This window comes from Neopsephotus bourkii, unplaced genomic scaffold (genome assembly GCF_033783945.1).
Source record: "Neopsephotus bourkii isolate Nb327-2 ecotype Australia unplaced genomic scaffold, CSIRO-AGI_Nbou_v1 NB_233, whole genome shotgun sequence".
NCBI lineage: Eukaryota > Metazoa > Chordata > Aves > Psittaciformes > Psittacidae > Neopsephotus > Neopsephotus bourkii.
Window position 1 is genome coordinate 2,034,580 of NW_026900743.1, and position 20,664 is coordinate 2,055,243.

The window sequence follows — 20,664 nt, forward strand, 5'->3', positions numbered from 1 at the left end:
AATTTCTATACGTAAATGATGGAATAAACTGTGTGGAAGATTGCACAGATTGGCTCCTGAGCCTTATACCAAGAGAGTCCTAATAGAAAGATGGAGGACTTAGTACCAGATTTCCCCCAAGATGTTTTAGAAAAAAGAACTTTTTTTAAAGTACAAGTGGATTTTCTTGGTGCTGATCAATTTATATAATAATAAAGCAATAGAAAACCCCATTTATTTATTGCATTGGGACATACTAATTGTGTTGTGTTAGAGAAGTCAATGAGATAGTGAGTCATCAGTCACGCAACTTTACAAATGCAGGAAGCTAGATCTTCTCAGGGGTTTATGCAACTTACACATATTATTTCTCCGAAATGTGTGTAGAAATGTATTCTTTTTTAAAGTTAAACGAATTTGAAAGGCCAAATGTTCCATTGGTTGTTCGAGTCTCCCCTTGGGGAGCTATGCAAGTTAAAAAGCCTCTCAATAGTAGGTTTAACTCTGCATATAACCCATTTGATTAAAGCTAGTCACACATTAGAAAAAAAAAAAAAGCTAGAATCTCCTTGCTTGTATTTTCCTCCATCAGAAACTGCAGCACAGATCATATGTAAATGAGATGAGTCTAAGATCAATGGGGCTATACAATAGGTATTATTCTATGTCCTCATGCATGGCTGAGGGCAGCCACAGATGCCACCCAGTGCCACTCCTCTGAGGTAAAGACAAATGATTCTTCACGTGATTTGTAAAAACCTTGTTCTAAAAGGAGCTATTCAAAAGCATTAAAGTATAAACACTAGGTCATTTCCCTAGTCAACCAGAAGATGTATTTTTCTTTGTGGATTGTTGTCAGTTTTCGTTTTCCCTCATCAATATTCAGCTGGGGGTGGGTGGGTGGGTGGGGGGGTGTAGGTTTTGTTTGGGGTTTTGGTTTTTTTTTTTCAAAAGAAAGGTGAGAATATAAGAACAGGAGAAATAGGGGCTATTTTTCCCAGAAAGTACTGGAAGCATATACTGCAGTGAGTGAGCCGCAGTTCTTATATGGCATCAGAACTGTTGAGAAATGGGCAGAAATTATGTTCTCATACAAGATCATCATCTCATTCATTTGACAACTAATGTGGAATTTAAGGTTTGTACACATGTAATGAACAAAGAGAAACTATAAAGTATACATTGCAGAAAACCATGGAGTGTTGCAAGAATGACCGCTATCAGTAGCTGAGCAACGTATGAGAAAAATTCAGTTATAAAAGGCTGTTTATGTTTTATTTATGCAAAATAAACAGGCCCTACCATCAGAAAATACATAGAAATGAATGTATCTGTGACAAACTCTATTCAAGTACTAAAAGTGTCTCAAAATATTTACTACAGAATACCATTAAAATCTGCAATTATGAAATATGGAGAATACAGAGGAAAAAGGATGTTTTGAAAATGAACTTTTTTAAAAATCCAAACAGACCGAATTCATACAGTACGGGTTTTTGTGGGGTTGGTTTTTGTTGGGTTTTTTTTCAATGTACATTTTTAGATCTTTACATTTAGTGCCACTCCTCAAAGGCTATGACAAAGGCTAAAACACTAAAAGTGACCAGTATGTTCCCGGCCAAATATTAAGCTGGATCTTTCTGTCCTGCACCTGAAATAAGGTTGCCTCTGATTATGTACACCTAAACTGGAAATTCCTTGCAGAATTCCTATTTTTCTACAGGTCTCTGCTGGTTTGTTTTTGTTTGGGTAGTTTTGCCTGATTGTGACTTTAACTACCCTTCAGTTATGAGACCGGGCACAAAGCACCACTGTATAGCTCAGTCTAGTGCATCCTATGACTAGGAAAAACCAGGAGTATTGTCATTTTATTGGATCAAGGACAAAATTGCTAAAAATTAGGATTTTCTTATTTTTATCAGGTTAACTTGTACCTTTTTTCTGAAGTTTCTCAAGAAGAAAATCATGTTTTAGGGAATCAACGTTTGCTTCTGGGTGTCCTCTCAAACTATTGATAGAGAGAAATTCAGAAAAATCATGATCTTTACAACATGGCAGCGCAACTATTCCCTGGGCTAATTATGTTGGAGAAGAAGGAACGTAATCCACACAAACAACTCCTAATAGTTCTGTAAAACCTGCTTTTCTTTATATATAAACTCCCCAGCAATGTAATGATGAACCTAAGATAATTACAGGATTTCTTAAGTATCATTTCTCCCACCAGCAATAGATAAGTGGACACAATTCCCCATACTGCTACTTTATAGCCTGGATTAGATGGGGATGATAGTTTTTATATTCCTTTTATTTGGTTTTGTTGGAGATTTTGTTGTTGGTGGAGGGTGACTGTTTTTCTGGACTGGGAGATAGCCTGAAGATAAAAACGGGTTCTGTACCTAGCTCAGCATTCAGACAGCATACCATCCATTTTTTTAGCCTGGTAGGCAGTATGAAAACAAGGTTTATGCAATCACCCTGTCTCTCTGTCTGTGTCCAAAGTTCCGATAACTTTGAAGGTGTTAACCAGCTTCAGCAGAGTTTGAGAGAGAATAATATTTATACAGATTTCATAAAGAGATTACCAGGCAAAGCAGACACTAGGGTTCAAACATTTTTAGCCAAAATACAACTTCCTAGCCAGTCAGCAAATTTCAACAGATTTCCATTTCTGAAAGTGGCAGCCCGCATGTTGCTGCCAAAATGCCCCAGAGAAGAAGATGCTAGGTATATGCAGCTGTAACAGAAAATACTATTATAATTCAGGTAAATAGTCAGCCAACCAAGAGGCAAATCCATATTAAATCAGGTTTCATTACCTTTGGTGTTCACAGAACTAGCAGCTTTTATTTCTGAAGGATGATATAAATGTGGGCACTCTGAAGTTTCTTCAGATAATCAGTGTTAGTGGATTGCTACTCATTGGGTGCAAATTAGAAGTAAATATAATTCTTCACTGATCCTTCTACGGTCTATGTCTCTTGCAGGTGTTCACAAGACCTGTGAGGCTCCACACTGGCACAGCTGGCTGCTACAGGGATTGCTAACCAGCTCTTTCAAGGACCTCATTCACTCATCACTCACCCAGCCATAAAATTCAACTTCAAGCCAGATTCATCACCTGGATTTCTTTACTGTTGTACTATCGGAAGTATAAACTGCACCTGTTTAGTGATCTATGAGAACCAGGAGCTCATATTACTTGCAGCTGTCCCATAACTCAGTCCAAAGGTGATGATCTCAGCTTCTCTCTCTCTGCTATTCGTATTTCATAGGCTCCTACTAGCACTAGTATTGCGTACCATCCCTCTGCCATGCATTTCTGAACTGATTTATGTCTGTGTCTGTGTTTAAGCATGCATTCCTCATCTAGACATAATCTATTCAGTTCATGAACCAGCAATATTGGATATTGTGCAGCCTGTACCTCCTTACTGCAAAACACCCTTTCCATAATCACAGGAACCGTGTCTTGATTAATCCAAGCTCAGCAGCCCATTTCAGTAACACTTTTAAGCACCTCATCACACATTTAAGCACTTCTAATGTGTACATCTTGTTATCATGTATTTTTCAGGTTTTTCAAGCCTGCACAGTCAGTATGACATTTTATATTATTTTTTATTTTCAGTTTATGTTGCATTATTTTAGCTTATAGCAAATAAATTCTATTTAAGGTAAGATTGAGGATTTATGGATGAGCTTGAGGCCACTAATGGGTGAGACTAATCCTTCCAGTGTTTCAATTTCTCTTTCTAAAATGATACCTTTAACACATACTTCCTAAGTGAAATAACACAAAGAAAACAGATAGCCAGAGATATGTCCTCCTCCATCATGACAGCTAGAAAGAGGAAAAAACCCAAACAGGCTAGAAGTTTTGGATAAAAACTGCTACAATTTTGAAGTATTTGATAAAAACTGCTGCATGATTCTGATTTAATCAAAATCTCTATGCTAGGAATATTTCAATTGAACAGATTTCCACTGAGAGAATTTGTCAGACTGAGTAACTCTGAGTTGCCAGAACTCAGTGTGAACTCACAAAGCTGTTTGAAAACTCTTTTTGCTAGAACCTAATTCTGGGCATGTCCTCAGTTGTGTGCTGATCCAGGTCAAAGTGCCTAGCTGCCAGTATTTAAAACAATGTAAAAGGCAAAGACTTGGTGTTCCCCCTTTCTGTTTGGATTATCTGAAAGCTATGACAATTTTTTACACTGTGCGTTGTGCTCCTTTGATCAATATAAAGCTGAGCCAGAACCAAAAACAACAGCTAGTGAAACTAATAGCCAGGCCTGAGACTACAGAATTCACATCATGTGACAAATGCTAGTATTCTAAAGATACAAATTCCATATAGGTCCTAAGTCTGCCAGGAATCTATTAAAGGTATCTTACACACACCATTTTATAGTTAGGATCCCACACAGTACCATGGTCAATCTTGCTGCACTGAGAGCTTTGTATAGGCACCTTAGGAACCGTGGACAGTGATGCGCCGAAGATTCATATGAAGGTCTACCAGAGGGAGAAGGTACATGCCAGCTTTTGCCAATACTGCCAGGAGCTTGCTCATGCCTGACTAGAGGAGTAAAGCAGCCAGTGAGCAACATGCAGGACTTGAACTGCATAATGAAGGCTAAGGACTATTGCTAGCCAAGACTTCTTAAACTCCCAGAAAACACCAAAAAGTTCCAAGGATAAAGGGAATAAATGTGCTGGTAAAGATATATGCCTTTTCCTCAGATGCCTTTTTCCTCTGAGCATATGTTTTTGTGGGGGAAGGTTATTTTCCATGCTGATCACTTGCTCAACCTGCAGCCAGGCACTGGACATGCTGCTGGCAGGGCTGTACTGCAGGTGATCTCACCTCTGCACCAGCTCTGGGTGGCTGCTGGAGGCAGCCTGCCTCTTCCGAGCCTATGAGTAGCCTGGCACCCTGCCCCAGCCTCGTGATCACTCCAAACTGCCCTAGGGATCTCGCTTACTTCTCCTTTCCTCAAGCCCTGCCCCTGTGCTCGCCCTTTGATATGTAGAGTGAATCACGGGGTTTCATTCCTGATTCATTTCTGCAGCTGGGATGAGGCTCTCAAACCAGGCAGTTTGCCCTGGTCCCCAGCCTCCTTCATCTGAGCTGTGTCCCCTCTTCGCAGTTCTCCACCCTTTGGTGCACCCACAGTCCCACAGAGGAGCAGTCTCCTGTGTTGCCATCGCTCCGAGGAGTAGTTTCCACAGACCGGGGGCAGGTACACGAAGAGCAACAATTCCAAGTCATACACTTCCAGTGCACTTCATTTTGCCCTGGCAAATTGCTCAGCAGACATCTCACTTGCCTGTGCCCTGAATAATCACCAGCTGTACAAGCAGACATATAACTTGGCCTAGAATCACAGAATCACAAAATCGTTTGGGTTGGAAGGGATGTTAAAGATCATTTGGTTCCACCCAACCTGCCATGGGCAGGGACACCTTCCACTAGACCAGGTTGCTCAAAGCCCCGTCCAACCTGGCCTTGAGCATTGCCAGGGGTGGGGCAGCGACAGCATCTCTGGGCAGACTGTTCCACTGGCTCACTACCTTCATAATAAGAAATTTCTTCCAAATATCTAATCTGAACCTATCCTTTGTCAGTTTAAAGCCATTCCCCTTTGTCCTGTCACTATGTGCCCTTTAAAAAAGCCCCTCTCCAGATTTCTTGTAGGCCGCCTTTAGGAGGGGATGAGATATAAAAGTCAAGTTATAAAACATAATTTTAGTGGTACTGTGCCTCACTTCCTACACCTTCTTTACTGACCTGCCACAGCTTTCCTCGAGCAGCTAGTTTCCCCTGCAGTAGTGCGGCGAGTTACTTCCTCCCGAGCTATCAAACAGGGAACAGAACCTAACTCGTGGTTAGGTGCTACCACGAAACAAACTCAGTTGCGGAAAGAAAACTCCCCGCTTCTTCCCCCGTGACTACCGCAACGTGGAGTTGATGTGAGTTGGGGGAGAGCTCGTATCAGCGGGCACAGGAGACAAAAGCTGCGGAAAAAGGAACTTAGTGACTGAAACCGCTTTGCCCCCCACCCTTAGCTGCGGGGCGGAGCTGCGCCGTCACCTGATTTCCCCTTCCTTAGCCCCAAACCCCTCAGCCTGGGCACGGCCTCCCTCTCGTACACTGCTTCTGTGTGGTTCCCGCTTCAGGAGAGCGGGTGCGGTGCAACCAGCCGGGCCAAAGGAACAGCGGGAACCCCCAGCTGCCCGACCCTCACATACAACGGAACCTAGCCCGGCCCACTGCCGGCAGCGGCGGGACGCGACTGGCGTGGGACCGCCCCTGCCCTGCGCCTGCGCACGCCGCGTATCCGGGTCCTTAACGTCGGGGTTGCTGTGTCGTGCTGGAGGCTTCTGGTCTTGTTTCCCGGTGCTCGGCCGGCTACCGGCACCTGCGCTGCAGGTGGGGAAGGCTGTGGCGGCGGGTGGGGGGCCTGGACCGAGAGCCGGGTCGAGCGCGGCCTGTGGCTGTAAAGCCCTAGCGGAGCCGGGAGCCGGGTGAGGGCCGCTGTCGCGGAGGTCTGTGGGCTTCAGCGGGGCCTGGTGGTGTTTGCGGGAGGCTGTCCTCGTCTCTCCGCCCCGAGACCGCCACCCACCTGCCGGAGCATGGCCCGTGCGGGGCCGAGCTTTCCGGGCCTTGTTCCGCCCCCGCCGGTGGAAACTTTGCCATATTTGCGAAAGCGGCCATCGCTTTGGCTGGACATGCGAGGGAGCCTGTACATCTCCGGGGATTGCTGACTCCTGTATTCTTGGCAGCGCCAGCCTTACCGAGCAGGCCGTGCCCCGGGGGCTGGTGCCTGAGCGGGTCTTGAATGCTCCCCCCCCCCCTTCCCCGAGCAAGCTTGTGGCTGCTAAGTCGTTGCCTTACCATGCTGCGTCCTCTGTATTGGAGGAGCTAGTGAGGTTCGTGGTTGAGACGCAGCTGGTGGGGAGAAGATGGTTGCAGTTTGCGACTCTGGTGACAGCATAGAAGTTGTCAGGTACAAAGCAGATATAGTAGAGCTACTACTGTTCAGTACGTAAGTGCTGGATAAAAGTGCAAAGCGTTCTTGAGATTTGGTAAACTGTAATAAGGTTTAGTGCTTGAGTGGGAGGGGAAGCATGTTGGAGGAATACATTTGACTTGAAGGTGGCTAAACAGTTCTGTTTGCGAACTGAGATGTTTCTCCGAAGTTTCTGTCAGTAGAACAGCCTTATTCTAATTACGGAAGATCGGGTACAGCTGGTATTGGAGGCTATACTCGTATTAGTATTTTAATTCAAGTAAAGGCTGTACTCTTGAGATGAGCTCCTAGTCATCCTTGCTTACTGCATTTTCTTTGACATCCCGGTGTAATCTGGGAGAGTGTAAGCTCTTACCCTTTTGGAAGAGCCTAAAACTAGAAGGTGCACTTCAATTGTGAGTGGGTGTTGTCAGTGTAGACAAGAGGTAGTATGAAATACACATGTATAGTGTGGATATTGAAACCTCAGTATTCATAGAATCATAGAATGGTTACAGTCGGACCTAAGGTCAGGACCTTAAGATAAGCAAGTTCCAACCCCCTTGCCATGGGCAGGGGACACCTCCCACTAGACCATGTTGCCCAAGGCCATGGCCAGCCTGGCCTCGAACACTGTAAGGGCTGGAGCATTTACTACTTCTTTGAGCAGCCCTCACAGTAAAGAACTTATTTCTGCAGAGTTGCTGCTTGTTCTGTATTTAGTTGTTAATGTAGGCATAGCCTGAGCATATCAGTAGAGCAGGTAAGGTGAATACAGTTGTAGCTCAACAGGAGTGGGGATTGATCCCTAAGCTTTTGGAGCTGTAACAGTGACAGCTATTGCCTAAGCTGCAAGACTCAAAGTTTCGTAGCTTAAAAGCTGTAGGTCAGCTACAGGGAGAACAGTAAGCAAAAAACCCCATGTGGAATAATTGTCAATGCTGTCAACAGCTTTTCAGAAAATGTTTTACAATAGCTCAGTAACTATAGTTTTCAGTTCAACCGTTTCCATTATTGAATGGCTTCTGAACTTAAGATGTTTAAAATATGCTGTAGAGGCATAAGGACAAATAGTTTTTCTTCTTGTAAGGGTTTCATAACTTACTTTAAGAAAATAATGCTGCATGTTTGCTGAAACAGTAACTGTGACTTGTTGGCATTTTTTCCTTACTTTTCCTGTCTTAGATTCACCTAGCCTTGTGCAATATAATGAATTATTGTCGTGCTTGTGTTACCTTCACCATACTTGAGATCTTTCTGTTCTGCCTTGAGTGATTGGTTTAAAATATTCTGACTTGTTTTGCTCTTTTGATCTTCCTCTTAGGGCTTCCTTTCTTGGTGAACCAGCATGGTAATTGCTAGCAGCTGCTTTTAAAAATGCCTGTTACAATGAAAAAAAAAAAAAAAAGAAAAAGTTTTGCATTTTTAAATCATTCCTCAAGACATGGGTGAATTTAGTGGCTGGGTGTTAAGTTAAAATGGGTTCTGGGGATAAACAGGAGAACTGATTGCTGCTGTACAGATTTATTTTTTCAACTTTGGATTTATTTTCCATCTGTTGCAATTTAGAAAAGTTAGAAGGGTTTCTACTTGCATCACTTGATTACAGCCTTTAGTTTCACGTGTTCTGTGTTTTAAGGTAGCTTCAGTGTCATGGCTGAAAAACTACAGTAAGGAGAATACTTGAAAATTTACGTAGGTAGCAGAAATGTTTTTGTGGTTAATACCATTTTGTTAGGGTTGTTTTTTTTTAACAAGTCTTTAGAACTGCAGCACATTGCCAGCAGCTATGTTAAAATAATTCCTATTTTTCCCTTGACTGTCCTGTGCATCAGTCCTCGTTTAAGTTAAAGGGAGTCATCAGTTCAAACACCTGAAGGTCTGTATTTCTAGCTTAGAAACTAGTAGCTGATCCCATGTTCTGAAGACAAGTCCAGCTTGAAAAGCTCATTTGACTTGGGTCTGTAGTGTGTGTAGAATCCACTGAAAATTTCAAACTTGCTTTCTAGAGCGATGTCTTGAAATCTTTTCTTTTTTTCTTTTTTTTTTTTTATACAAAGATTGTGTATTGTGAAAGTCTGTACAATAACAATCCTTTGAAAAGCACAGCTAGACTGTTGCAACCTTTGCCAGCCATTGTGCTGTTCTAACTTAAATGCCTCTTGTTGACCTCTCTCCAACCTGTACATATTGAAGTATCTGAGCAAAGCTCCCAATTAGTTAAGGTTCTTGCAACTTGGGGTTGACTCCAGCTTGACAGGGCCTTAGCGATTTGCAGGTCTTGAGGAATCTGAACAGAGGGCAGCAGGAGTCTTGTCAGAGTGATGGTCATTGACTAATAGTTACCTGATGCAGAGGAGTAAGTGCAAGCCAAGTTTGTTCTTCCTGAAAGCTTTCTTCTGGCTTTTATTTTAGACATGGGAAAATCACTTTCTCACTTGCCTATGCACACATGCAAGGAAGATAGCTGCAATGGAGCCACAGTGTCTGATAATATGAGGAATGGATTACTTAACTCAGAATCACACAACGAAGACAGCAGATGTGGAGATGTGTCACAGTTTCCCTATGTGGAATTTACAGGAAGAGACAGTGTTACCTGCCCAACTTGCCAGGGAACAGGAAGAATTCCACGAGGTGAGTTTTCTTTATTTCTTTTTGTAACCTGTACATTACTTCATAACCATGTGATGTTGAAACTGTAACAATCCACAACAAATTACTCTCCTACTTAAAATGACATTTTTCATCGTTTTTACTTTGTAGCTCTTAAGCATTTTGGTATGATTACACTAAATGGACAAAATAAATTGAATCAGCTTTGGCTGTTACTTGTTGGGTTTTCCTTTCTACAATGCTGGTGTGTTCTTTGCTTCTCAGCTTTTAATTTGCATGTAACCCTAGCTCTTGCAAGTTGAATTTCCAAACCTTGATTTTTGTGACATTTTATTGCATCTTTTTTTAACTGCCTATTTTAAGCTATTTGAATCAATTTATAATTCTGCAAAAATAGCTGCAAATGCAGAGAGTTAAAAGAAGGCCTGTGCTACAACACCATTTCCCTCATTTATAGTGAATTTTCTTGCCCTCACTGCGGCCAGGGCCCATCAATTTCCTTTACTCTCTCTTGGTCCTGTCTGTCGCCGCTAGGCGAAGGACCCCAGCTGGGTGCTGAAAATACAAAGTATCTCTGGTGGCCCTGGGAGATAGTAGGCTGCACAGCATTAGTCTTCATGCCTGTTTTGTTTCCTAGCTGCCCTCATCCTTTGCTTTTCCTGTTAATAAAATATATTCTGCTTTATTTGTGCTTCTCTCCTATACACTAAGCCAACAGAACAGCTATTTAGGAAGAGACCATTGAAAGCAGGATAGCTGAACTGTGCAAAAGGAGAGTGTCAAATGTAGTGTGGTAAGGCACTCTACATGTGCCAGCCTGCTTCAGCTGTAAGATCTTTCCTTTGCTGGCAAGGAAGAACTGGTGAGAGGGTTTCATGCTTGGAGCTGCTTTGCTTTTGGCAGAACTCTTACCTAAAATAGATTATTCAGTGTAAAAGCTTTCGGAACTGATTTTTGACCAGTAGCTTGGGAAAATTGACTGTGCCATGTTGTCCTTGTACATGTGCTTCAGTCAGATTGGATTCTGATATAGTTCACAAATACTTCTGTCGTACGTGTGAATAAGTGTCAGGAAGCACAGGATATTTAAACAGTTGTAAGTGCCGTAAGAGGCTTGTACTTTAGCTGTTAAACTTCATACTGTGATGCATTCATTCTTTGAGTACCTCTGAATTTGGCAAATTTGAAATGTGGAAAAACTAGCAACTAAAGATTATAACTGAAAGACTATAGAGAAGGAAGTTTGTTCTGTTAGCTTGCTAATTTAAAATACTTAGTATCAATAGCAAGTCATACTCAAAATAGTGCTAACTAAAATGCAGTGATAGCAGGATTCCTGTGCTCAGAAGCTTATTTCTTTGACTGTAGGATTCTTGAATGTAATACTTAAACAAATGTGAGATAATATATCAAATATTTTTCAGTAACTATTAAAAATGTGTGTTGCCTGTACATTCTAATGAAAAAATGTGGTTAAAGTTAGAACTTTAAATGAATTATTAGAACAGACAGGGCTGTCTTTTTAATTATTCCTCATATTTTAGGAAAAAAATTTTGGGTTTTTTTGAGAGGGGAAAACTTAGTTTGCTGCATGACTAGTAAGGCAGACTGTAACACCTGATATGAGGCTACCCTGTTTTGTTACTTGGACAGCTTTAGGTTTTCACTATGACAAACTATGTGAGTGGGAGTGTGCAGTCTTGTTCAAAGCTTGAAGATGCTTTGTTGAAGCTGAGATGAAAATCTGTTTGAAATTGGTAGTGGCTTTTTAGAAGGTTGATATTACATACTACTACTGGCTTAGCATGCTTTGCTCAGCTTAGTGATTCAGTATGGAATCACTTGTAAATGGTTGATTAGCTAAGTGATAATGCTGGTCAAATGCTGCATTTGGCTTAAAAAATGCAAATAGACTTGGTTTTAGAATCACAGAATGGTTTGGGTTGGAAAGGACATCTAGTTCCAACCCCTTGCCATGGGCAGGGTCACTTCCCACTAGACCATGTTGCCCACGGTGCTGTCTAACCTGGCCTTGAACCCTGCCAGGAATGGAGCATTTACTCGTTCTTTGGGCAACCTGTTCTAGTGCTGGACCACCCTGTTTAAGTTTAAACCCGTTACCTCTTGTGCTATTGCTGGAGGCCCTGATGAAGAGTCCCTCCCTGGGCCCTTGTAGGCCCCTTTCAGATGTTAGAAGGCTGCTATGAGGTCTCCATGCAGCCTTCTCTTCTCCAGGCTGAACAGTCCCAACTTTCTCAGCCTGTCTTTGTGTAAAGGGTCTGGAGCACCTCTCATCATCCTCCTGGTCATCCTCTGAACTTGCTCCAACATCTCCATTTCCTTCTTATGTTGAGGACACCAGAACTGCACACAGTGCTCCAGGTGAAGTCTCACAAGAGCAGAGTAAAGGGTCAGGATCACCTCCTTTGACCTGCTGGTCACGCTCCTTTTGATGCAGCCCAGGATACGGTTGGCTTTCTGGGCTGCGAGCACACACTGAAGCCGGCTCATGTTCAGTTTCTTGTCAAACAACACCCCCAAGTCCTTCTCCGCAGGGCTGCTCTGAATCTCTTCTCTGCCCAACCTGTAGCTGTGCCTGGGATTGCTCCGACCCAGGTGTAGGACCTTGCACTTGGCATGGTTAAACTTCATGAGGTTGGCATCAGCCCACCTCACAAGGGTGTCAAGCTCCCTCTGGATGGCATTTCTTCCCTCCAGTGTATCAACCGAACCACACAGCTTGGTGTCATCGGCAAACTTGCTGATGCACTCAATCCCACTGTCGTGTTGCTGACAAGAATGTTGAACAGGATCAGTCCCCGCACCTTTGAGTTGAGGCCTTTCTTCTTCAATGGATGAATCTCAGTTCCATGTTCTTGTACAGCAAATAGAAAAAGCTGTACAGGCAGATGTAGTCCATGTATTTTCAACAACTCATCTGTGCTGCTGTTCTTAATTTCTGCTGTTGAGATAGCACCCCCCCCATGCTGTCTTATGAAGTACCTAGTTGCTTGGAGAAATTCCAATAGATACTTTTAGATCCTTTTTTGACTTCCAGGGTGCTGCATCAGTCCCATGGAAAATGGCTGTGTATACCAGTGATTTCTAGAATGCGGTGTATGTATTGCTTGTGTTACCAAAGCCACCCAAATTGATACTTTTTTCTTTTAAACAAACTTGACCTCTGCTTTTCAGAAAAGTACATGCAGAGTGCCTTCTGGATCTGTTCCTACTGCCTGAGCTTGTGAGTGTTTTGTCCTATGACTTTATATGGTATGGCACAGAGAGCTGGAAGCTGTTCCTCTTGAGGAAATGGTGCCAGAGACCTGCTGCCTCCTGTGCATGTATGCAGCACAAGGGCAGAATTTGTTGCAGTTTTGGTCTTTGTGGGCTTGGTGGGTTTTTTTCTTCCATCTTGTGTAAGCCATGCTCTATTTTGGAAAGTGACATAATACAGTAGTATTCTACTTGGGTCATTGTTTGGAATGTAAATATTTATCTTTAGTGTTTATTCTTTGGTGCCATTAAGTCCTAATGGGCACTCTGAAGTAGTTGCAACAACATTTATTCTTTGCCTGTTTAAATTCTGAAAGAATGTTTTTGTTTCCAGGACAGGAAAATCAGCTGGTAGCATTAATTCCATACAGTGATCAGAGACTGAGGCCAAGGAGAACGTAAGTCAATAGTTGGTTGTGATACATGAATCTGCAGTTAATTCTTCTAGTTAAAATTCAGCAAATTAAAAAAAAAAGAGTGATAAGAAGAATCAAGCAAAAATCATTGGCATGTTTATTTGCCTGCAGTAGTGAAAGAACCCTGCTCATGAGTACTATCAAACTTAACTTCTAAACCTTGGAGAGTTATTTATTAACAGTTATGCATACTACTGGTGTGCTTACTCCCATGAGCGTGTCTTACAAAGCTAAGTATGCTGTATGATCTCTTCATGTAGATACTTATCTGAATGTCTACAGTAGTTAAGTATTCATCAGTCTTTGTAGCATCTTAATTATCTGAGCAGATACATCTTCAGTGTTAAAAGTCTTGAGTAAATTGATAACTTCCTTGATAACTACAAATAAGTCACCTGGAAATTAATTTGTAAAGCTCTGAACAGCTAGCAAAATCAAAAAATCATTCTATTATAGCATATTTAATATGTTTTTACTAGGCTCTACTTGAAGGTTTAATTGAAGTGCTCAGGGCTTCTTGTTCTGGCACTTTCTATTTGTTTGGGGTTTTTTTACCTTTAATATTTGTGTGTTTCTGTAGTAAACAGAAATGATTGTCAGTAACTTGTAATACTGTCCTGGATAATATATCTGCTGCTCTACTCGTACAAATTTGAGACCTGTTACTTGTAGTGCTCTAATTTTGTGAAAACTGGAGTTGCAGTGGAGCCTTTTGCTTATGTATTTTTCTTATTACACAAACACGCCTTCAACACTAGGTTAATTATGAATTTCCTGTTCCTTAGCAGGAGTCTGACAGTTTCCTGACAGTCTTAGATATCAAAGAATCGTATATAGGATTTGTAAGAGCTTTATTCATAAGAGTCCTGCAGAATTGCAACAGTTCTGCTATAAACAAATTTTAAGAGGAAGTGCTTATGTTTCAAAGTACGTAAATATTTACCTCTTCTGTTTTCCTCCAAGTTACAAATGTTGGGATAACCACGTTTTGAAACTTGGTTCCTGATGTATATGCAGAAGGAATATCTCAGAGACACAGATGTGAAGTGCAGCATAATGTTTTTTTTTCCTCTCTTGAGCACTAGTGGAAGTTAGAAATAGGGAGCATGACTAGTAAGTATAGCTAATTCAATCTATCACTTAAAATAAAATGACATTATTGTTTAATATGCTTTTGACTCTGAAATGTGTTCTTTTTTCCCCTCCAGAAAGCTCTATGTGACTGCTTCTGTAATCGTATGTTTACTACTTTCTGGGCTGGCTGTATTCTTCTTGTTTCCTCGCTCAATTGATGTTGAATACATTGGTGTGAAGTCAGTTTACGTCAGTTATGAACGGAGTAGTCGTATAATATATCTCAATATCACGGTAAGCCTAGCTGTCTGTTTGGATGTTTGTAATGGGTAAGTGCAACAAGAAATACTACTGCAACAGTTTAACATGCATAAAAATTGTGGTCCAGCTGGTAAGGCTACTTAGTACCTTAAGAAATACAAGCAGATATAATGACCAGCTGAAAGAATGTAACTGGACCCGCTCTGGCTGGCTCCTGCAGCTATAGCTAATAGAGCTGAGTTGCAAGCTACCACTGGGTCTTCTGTTTTCATGGGAACAGTGAATTTGAAGTTCTCTGAATTATTTTTTGAATGAGTGAAATGTAATGTGTGTATGTGGGGATGTTATGAAGTGCTGTCCAGGTACTGTGCTTCTGTCAAAACTGGTTTTGAGGGAAAATTACTTTTTTATTCACCTTAAAACTTTAAAGTTATTTTTTTGTATGTTTCTTGACTTCTTGGTAATGCAGTCAATACCGAAAACCTAAGGACATTTGGTAGAGTTCCTCATTTTAAATAAAGCAAGGCAGCCGTGGGAGAAGATGGTCCTATGATAGCTAAGTTTCCCAGAAACACTAGTTGAGGACAGGAAGAAATGCGTTCTTTGCAGTGGAGGGTAGTCACCAGGGATGTTGTACAGAAGTTTGTGCAGCTCAAGATATTCACAAAAAAAACCCAGAAAGAGGTTAAGTGATTATGTCCTGTGTCCTGTGTGTGTCATCGTGTTCCACTCCGCCTCCAACCCCCAATCCTAGAAGGCAGGAATATACTTGCACAATTTCAGGTCTTACTGTCTCAAGCACAAACTTCAAAATGTGTGCACATCAAGAGACACAGAATGGATAGCTGCTAATTTTTTATATTTGGTTGGTTTGTTTTTCAGAGCACACTAAATATAACGAATAACAACTATTATTCTGTTGAAGTGGCAAATATCACAGCTCAAGTTCAGTTTTCTAAAACAGTTATTGGCAAAGCACGACTAAACAACATCACCAACATTGGTCCTCTGGATATGAAACAGGTAAACAGGATAGGCTTTCAAAGTTGAATACACATTAATCTTCATATATAAATACACTCATTGTTTTTTGTTGCTTTTTTTGTTCTTTTTTTTTAGATTGACTATATGGTACCCACAGTTATACAAGATGAAATGAGCTATATGTTGTAAGTGTACTCACCTCTAAATATCACATGGGTCTGATTAAAAATTACAATGGTGTTAAACCAAATTTTTTTTCAAAGTCAGCAGAAATATATTCATAGAGATGTGTCATTTTCTTTGTGTGAGTTTAATAGTAGTTGAAAAGTAGTTAAAACATGGTTATTTCAATAGTTGCACATAGTGCCTTGCAGTACCTGGCTCTCAGCACTCTGAATGGTATCTCTTATCCCAGTGTGTTAGGCCTTGGCAAAAACTAGGACATGCTGTTTTGGAGGGCAAAAATGCAGGTGTGTTCCTCTAACAAGTTTTCTAGTAACTTTCACACTAATTTCTCTGATGGCAGAGGGAATTTGTATTTAATTCTATGCAAATTAGAGGCAAGTTTGTATTTCTTTTCGTCAGACCATGTGTATGCAGTGATAAGCAGTGTTTATAGCTTGTCTTTTACCTGATGTTATTCAGAGCTTCTGAAGTTTATTTGACCAACAAAACCAAATGTGAGTTCTCTCACACTGAAATGCAGACTAAACAGAACGAGTTAAATATTGAGACTTCAGGTCTGTGTGCAGTTCCAGTGGATCCCAGCCCTTTTGGGGTGGGAGAACACCTTACAGCTTTTGAAGTAGAATGAATTGAAATAGGTATGAAATAGCAAACTGGGCAGTAACTTTAAATAAGCAGGAAGTGTACTTTTGTCACTCTTAAAAACATGTAAGTTAACTTTGTGTAAACACTGAATCTTTCAAATTTGCTCATCCTTTGGATGCATGGAGAGTAGATAAATGTGGCCTTTGTAGAACTAATGCTAATACTTACTTAGTCATGCTTGTGATGCAGCAATGCATTTAAATTTATCATGGTCAATACTGTGGCCTTAATGTGAGTAATACTGTTGAGAGTCTGTTCCCAACACTAGCTGCAACTTTTACCTGAAAGGTGACTAACCTTAGGAAAACCTGAGTGACTTGGATATGTAGAGAGGTGCGAACAGGCAAGAGCTGTTCTGCCTATGGCCTGCATTGAATGGATTTCAGGCTCTTCTGTTATAGCTGCAGCCTTGATAATAGTGTGGAACAATGATGTGCTTGCTGGTTCAGCTCAGAGGTGGATGGTGAATTCTTGGAATAGAAGCAGTGAAATTGTCATGTGTCAGTGCCAGCAGTCTGCCCTGGAGACAGCAAGTAAGCTTCCTTAGTTTGAACACTCAACTGATGCAGCTTCACGTGGTCTTATTGGGGTTTTGTATTTTTCACTATGTTTGGGTTTTTTCTCCACACAAAAACATTAACCTTTCCAGTGATTGCGGTGGTATAATCTTTCTGACATAGGCAGTATTAGTATTGTGGGTTATAGCATCAGAGGTTGTACAGTATCGCACTTCAATGTTTCCCCAGCTAGTCGATTTAAGTATTAGTTAGGCATTAACTAGTGAGTTGTTTTTGTTCCTGGAGCGTACATGTCCCATAACATCAGCTTAGGTTGAATACAGGAGATCTTGGAGTCCTGAAGTATCTGCATACAATCATCTGGATTCAAAAGGCCTGTATGATGAAATCAGCACCATACAAGGCATTTCCACACATTTATTTTGGTGAGCTGGCTCAATGTAGAGTTCAACTTCAGTGTAGTTCCTAGCTACTGTTTTCTGGTTGGTGCTGTGGTGTGTTTTGGGGTTGGGATTTTTCATTTTGGTTTGTGGGTTTAGGTTGTGGGGTTTTGTTTTGTTCTGTTTTTTAAAATTCAGAGTATCGGGGAATCAGCCTGCTTGGAAAAAAAATGTGTTGGTGCTGTACCTCTGCTTATCAGCTGGTATGTGCTGTTGGATATGAGCTGGCTTTCTGATATGTCACAAGTTGTCCATATTTTGGATTAAAGCATGTTCAGGTTAACTTCACTTAGATTCTGAAAGATGGAGTGAACTGTGCTTCACAGGACACTTGTGTTGGCAAGCATTACATGTAAGCAAGCACATGGGAAAACAGATCATGTGAAAGCAACACTATGTTTATAAAAGTAAACCTAGGTGAACATACATTCAGTGGCAGTGTTTTTCAACAAGTGTTTTTGTTGTCATTGCTAGCAACTCTGTAGTCTCTATATACATAGGTAGCAGAATTTCCAGTTGAAGACACGGTTCTTACTTTTCAGATAATTGCCTGTAAAAGTTTGATGCAAATCTAACAATTGTTTTTCTTTTTTGCAGTGACTTCTGTACTTTAGCATATATCAAAGTGCATAACATAGTAGTGATGATGCAGTAAGTATGGGAATTTTGTTGGAAACAATTTTAAAAACCATGTAATTCTAATTGAAGTATTACTCAAATACATAATCCTGGCACCTTGTGCATCTTAGAAAATGAAATCATCTTGCTTTCTGTTGTAGTAGGTTCATAGTTCTTGAAACTGAGCTGTGTCTTTGGACAGGTTCTGGTGGTGTGAAGACACTTGAATAGGCAGAGTTGTTATTGCTGTATTGCTGTATCTGCTCTGCAGCTTGGCCATAGCCATGGCTGTACTAAGGTCTCAGATACTTTGAAATTAGTTTGTGTATCGGCCACTGTTCAAAAGTTGCTGAGGTCTTCATGAAGCATTACCATCTTCCAGGAGGGGAAAGGGTAGGAGGTCTGTGCTCAGAGAAGTAAATGTCTTTCATGGAGAAAATCTGTTGTGGTAAACTGGTAAGCTAGTACTGGGTTTAAGTTTATTTGAAACTTACTTTTTCCATAACATTTTCCTTAAAAACCCTAATAATGTAAAAATGTTGCTAATTAAAATAGGAAACTCAAGTCTTTTACAAAAAACTTTCTTCTGTTTTGTCTCTTTTTTAAGAGTGACAGTGACATCCTCTTACTTTGGCCACTCTGAGCAGACATCCCAGGAGAGATACCAGTATGTGGACTGTGGAGGAAACACAACCTACCAGCTGGGCCAGTCAGAATATTTAAATGTACTTCAGCCTCCACAGTAAAAGCACCTGTTGGTTAGTGTGGAATGACTGCTGATCCTTGCAGAGATCCTTTGAGTAGGACTGGTACTACCTGAAGGGGAGGATATATGCATGTGAAGCTTAGCGAACATGATGACCTGTTTACTTTAGATGCCAGGAGGGAAAAGGTGCAAAATGTACATAGATGCACTTGTTAAATGTTGTGTTTTCCCCTTCTGTTTGCTTTCTATTACTGTAAGCACTTTTGTCATGCGGTGGGAGGGAGAAGGGGAATATCAGATTCTTGAATTGAATTGGGACCTTTCCTTACAGTGTGGTACATCAACTTAGAGTAACCATGTGTATGTCTGTGTTTAGGTGAAATGTGTCACTAATGAGCACTTTAGAAAAATTGATACTCATAAATTTTAAGTTCATATGTAAGTTCTTGATATTTGACTATTGAAACTGGCAGTATTACTACTTAAGTAACAAGATTACTTTGAGGTATCTGGCTGTTAGACTTCTGTTAGTAACCCAGTAGTGATAGTTCTTTATTTTGGGGCTCTACTTTTTCTTTGCCATACATGATTAGAGATGACATGCAGTCTGTGAAAGCCAGGAAAGCTCTCTAGGATGACACTATACTTGAATGTGCAACTTCCAGAATCTGGCATCATTTCATTTGTATTCCCTCCTGCTACCTCTGGGATGTTATAAGGAGAATGTATGTTGTTAGATTTAAAGTTGGGTTTAAAAACAAAAAAACAACCCCCCCAGAGCCATTACCAACAAAGGAAAAATTCCAGACTGTATTAAATGAATGAGTGATGACTTAGTGTCTTTCTACTTTGATTTTTAGTAAACTTCTGAGTTTCAGCTGTTAATTTAAAGTCAAAATTGTACAGTTGGAACTAGGGGGCATACTCTTTGAGCACGGGTTTGGGCAGCTTGTAAATTTTCCTAAGTTTTATTGGTTTAACATACTATGTATCTAAGCTACTTGTGTTAATATGTTTGCGTGTGCATATTTAGTGCACAAGCTCAGCAGGCAATGCAGTAGCCACCTGAATCTCCAGAGCACTCAAAATTCACATCGAAGTTCTGTAAGGGAGAGTAAAGCAATTCTTTCTGTAAATGCAAATGCTGATGTAATCGTGAGACTGACTTAAAACAAAGCTATGAAATCATTTCAGTAGGATAGTTTGCACAATGAGAAATTCTGGGGTTATTATCAAATGTGGTCATTGTAAATATGGGGTCCAAAGTTGCTTGACTTCTTAAGACTGACTTTTTTAAGGGTCAGGTACAAAACTTTTTAATTAACTAGATCAGAATTGTTTTATTTCTAAATCAGATCAGAAGCAGCTGTAAGGAGGTACTATTGAGACTGTTGCATTGTAATGTATAATTTTTTTTAAGTAGATGTTGTGGTTTTTATGCTGCCGATCTCCTGGAAATAAGCTATATAAGATGAATTAGCAGTAAACACTATGGAAAAAGGCTGCTGAATAACTTCTTGCAACTAACAATCTGTTATGCTTCAGTACTTCAGTGAAGGCACGTGTCTTTATTACTCTTTTTTTTCTTCATTGGCCTTTCTTTGGTGGACCTAATTGGGTGGGTGAGGAAAAGAATTTTGATGATGTAAGACTGATTTAAAAGAAATTAGCTAACCATACAGAAAAAAAAAAACCTCCTCTGTTTGAATGCTTTGAGGTCTTATTCCGAATGTCTATTAAAGGTTTTGGAACCCAACCTGTCAGTTTCATATAATTATTAATAACATAAAGATGCCAGCTTTTGGTGTTGGAGAAGTGGAACTGGAATGTCAATTCTGATTACTTACTGTAGTTATGTTCTGAAAGCTATTGTTGAATCTGCGTACTTAAAAGGAAACATTCCTTATTATAGCTTATAATCATAAAGGA

At 40.7% G+C, this 20,664-nt stretch overlaps 1 protein-coding gene and 1 long non-coding RNA gene across 4 annotated transcripts in view; one reads left to right on the forward strand and one right to left on the reverse strand.

The window, feature by feature from the left end:
- LOC133207613 (uncharacterized) overlaps nucleotides 1-5,838 on the reverse strand; it is a 33,035-nt gene extending 27,197 nt beyond the window's left edge. For both annotated transcript variants that reach the window (XR_009724091.1, XR_009724090.1), the window contains exon 1: nucleotides 5,774-5,838. This is a non-coding gene — a long non-coding RNA (uncharacterized LOC133207613). The remainder of the gene's footprint in view (nucleotides 1-5,773) is intronic.
- Nucleotides 5,839-6,380: 542 nt separating this feature from the next.
- On the forward strand, nucleotides 6,381-20,414 carry TMEM106B (transmembrane protein 106B). Of its 2 annotated transcripts, none has more exons than XM_061344713.1 (8): nucleotides 6,381-6,415; nucleotides 9,411-9,632; nucleotides 13,222-13,285; nucleotides 14,512-14,671; nucleotides 15,521-15,661; nucleotides 15,758-15,807; nucleotides 18,009-18,062; nucleotides 18,637-20,414. In XM_061344713.1, the coding sequence occupies exons 2-8, from the start codon at nucleotides 9,413-9,415 to the stop codon at nucleotides 18,773-18,775; spliced, it is 828 nt and encodes a 275-aa protein (XP_061200697.1). In that variant the 5' UTR covers nucleotides 6,381-6,415; nucleotides 9,411-9,412; the 3' UTR covers nucleotides 18,776-20,414. The 2 variants fall into 2 exon arrangements, with proteins under 2 accessions (XP_061200697.1, XP_061200698.1); XM_061344714.1 differs by lacking the exon at nucleotides 6,381-6,415 and adding an exon at nucleotides 6,870-6,915.
- The last annotated feature ends 250 nt before the right edge of the window (nucleotides 20,415-20,664 follow it).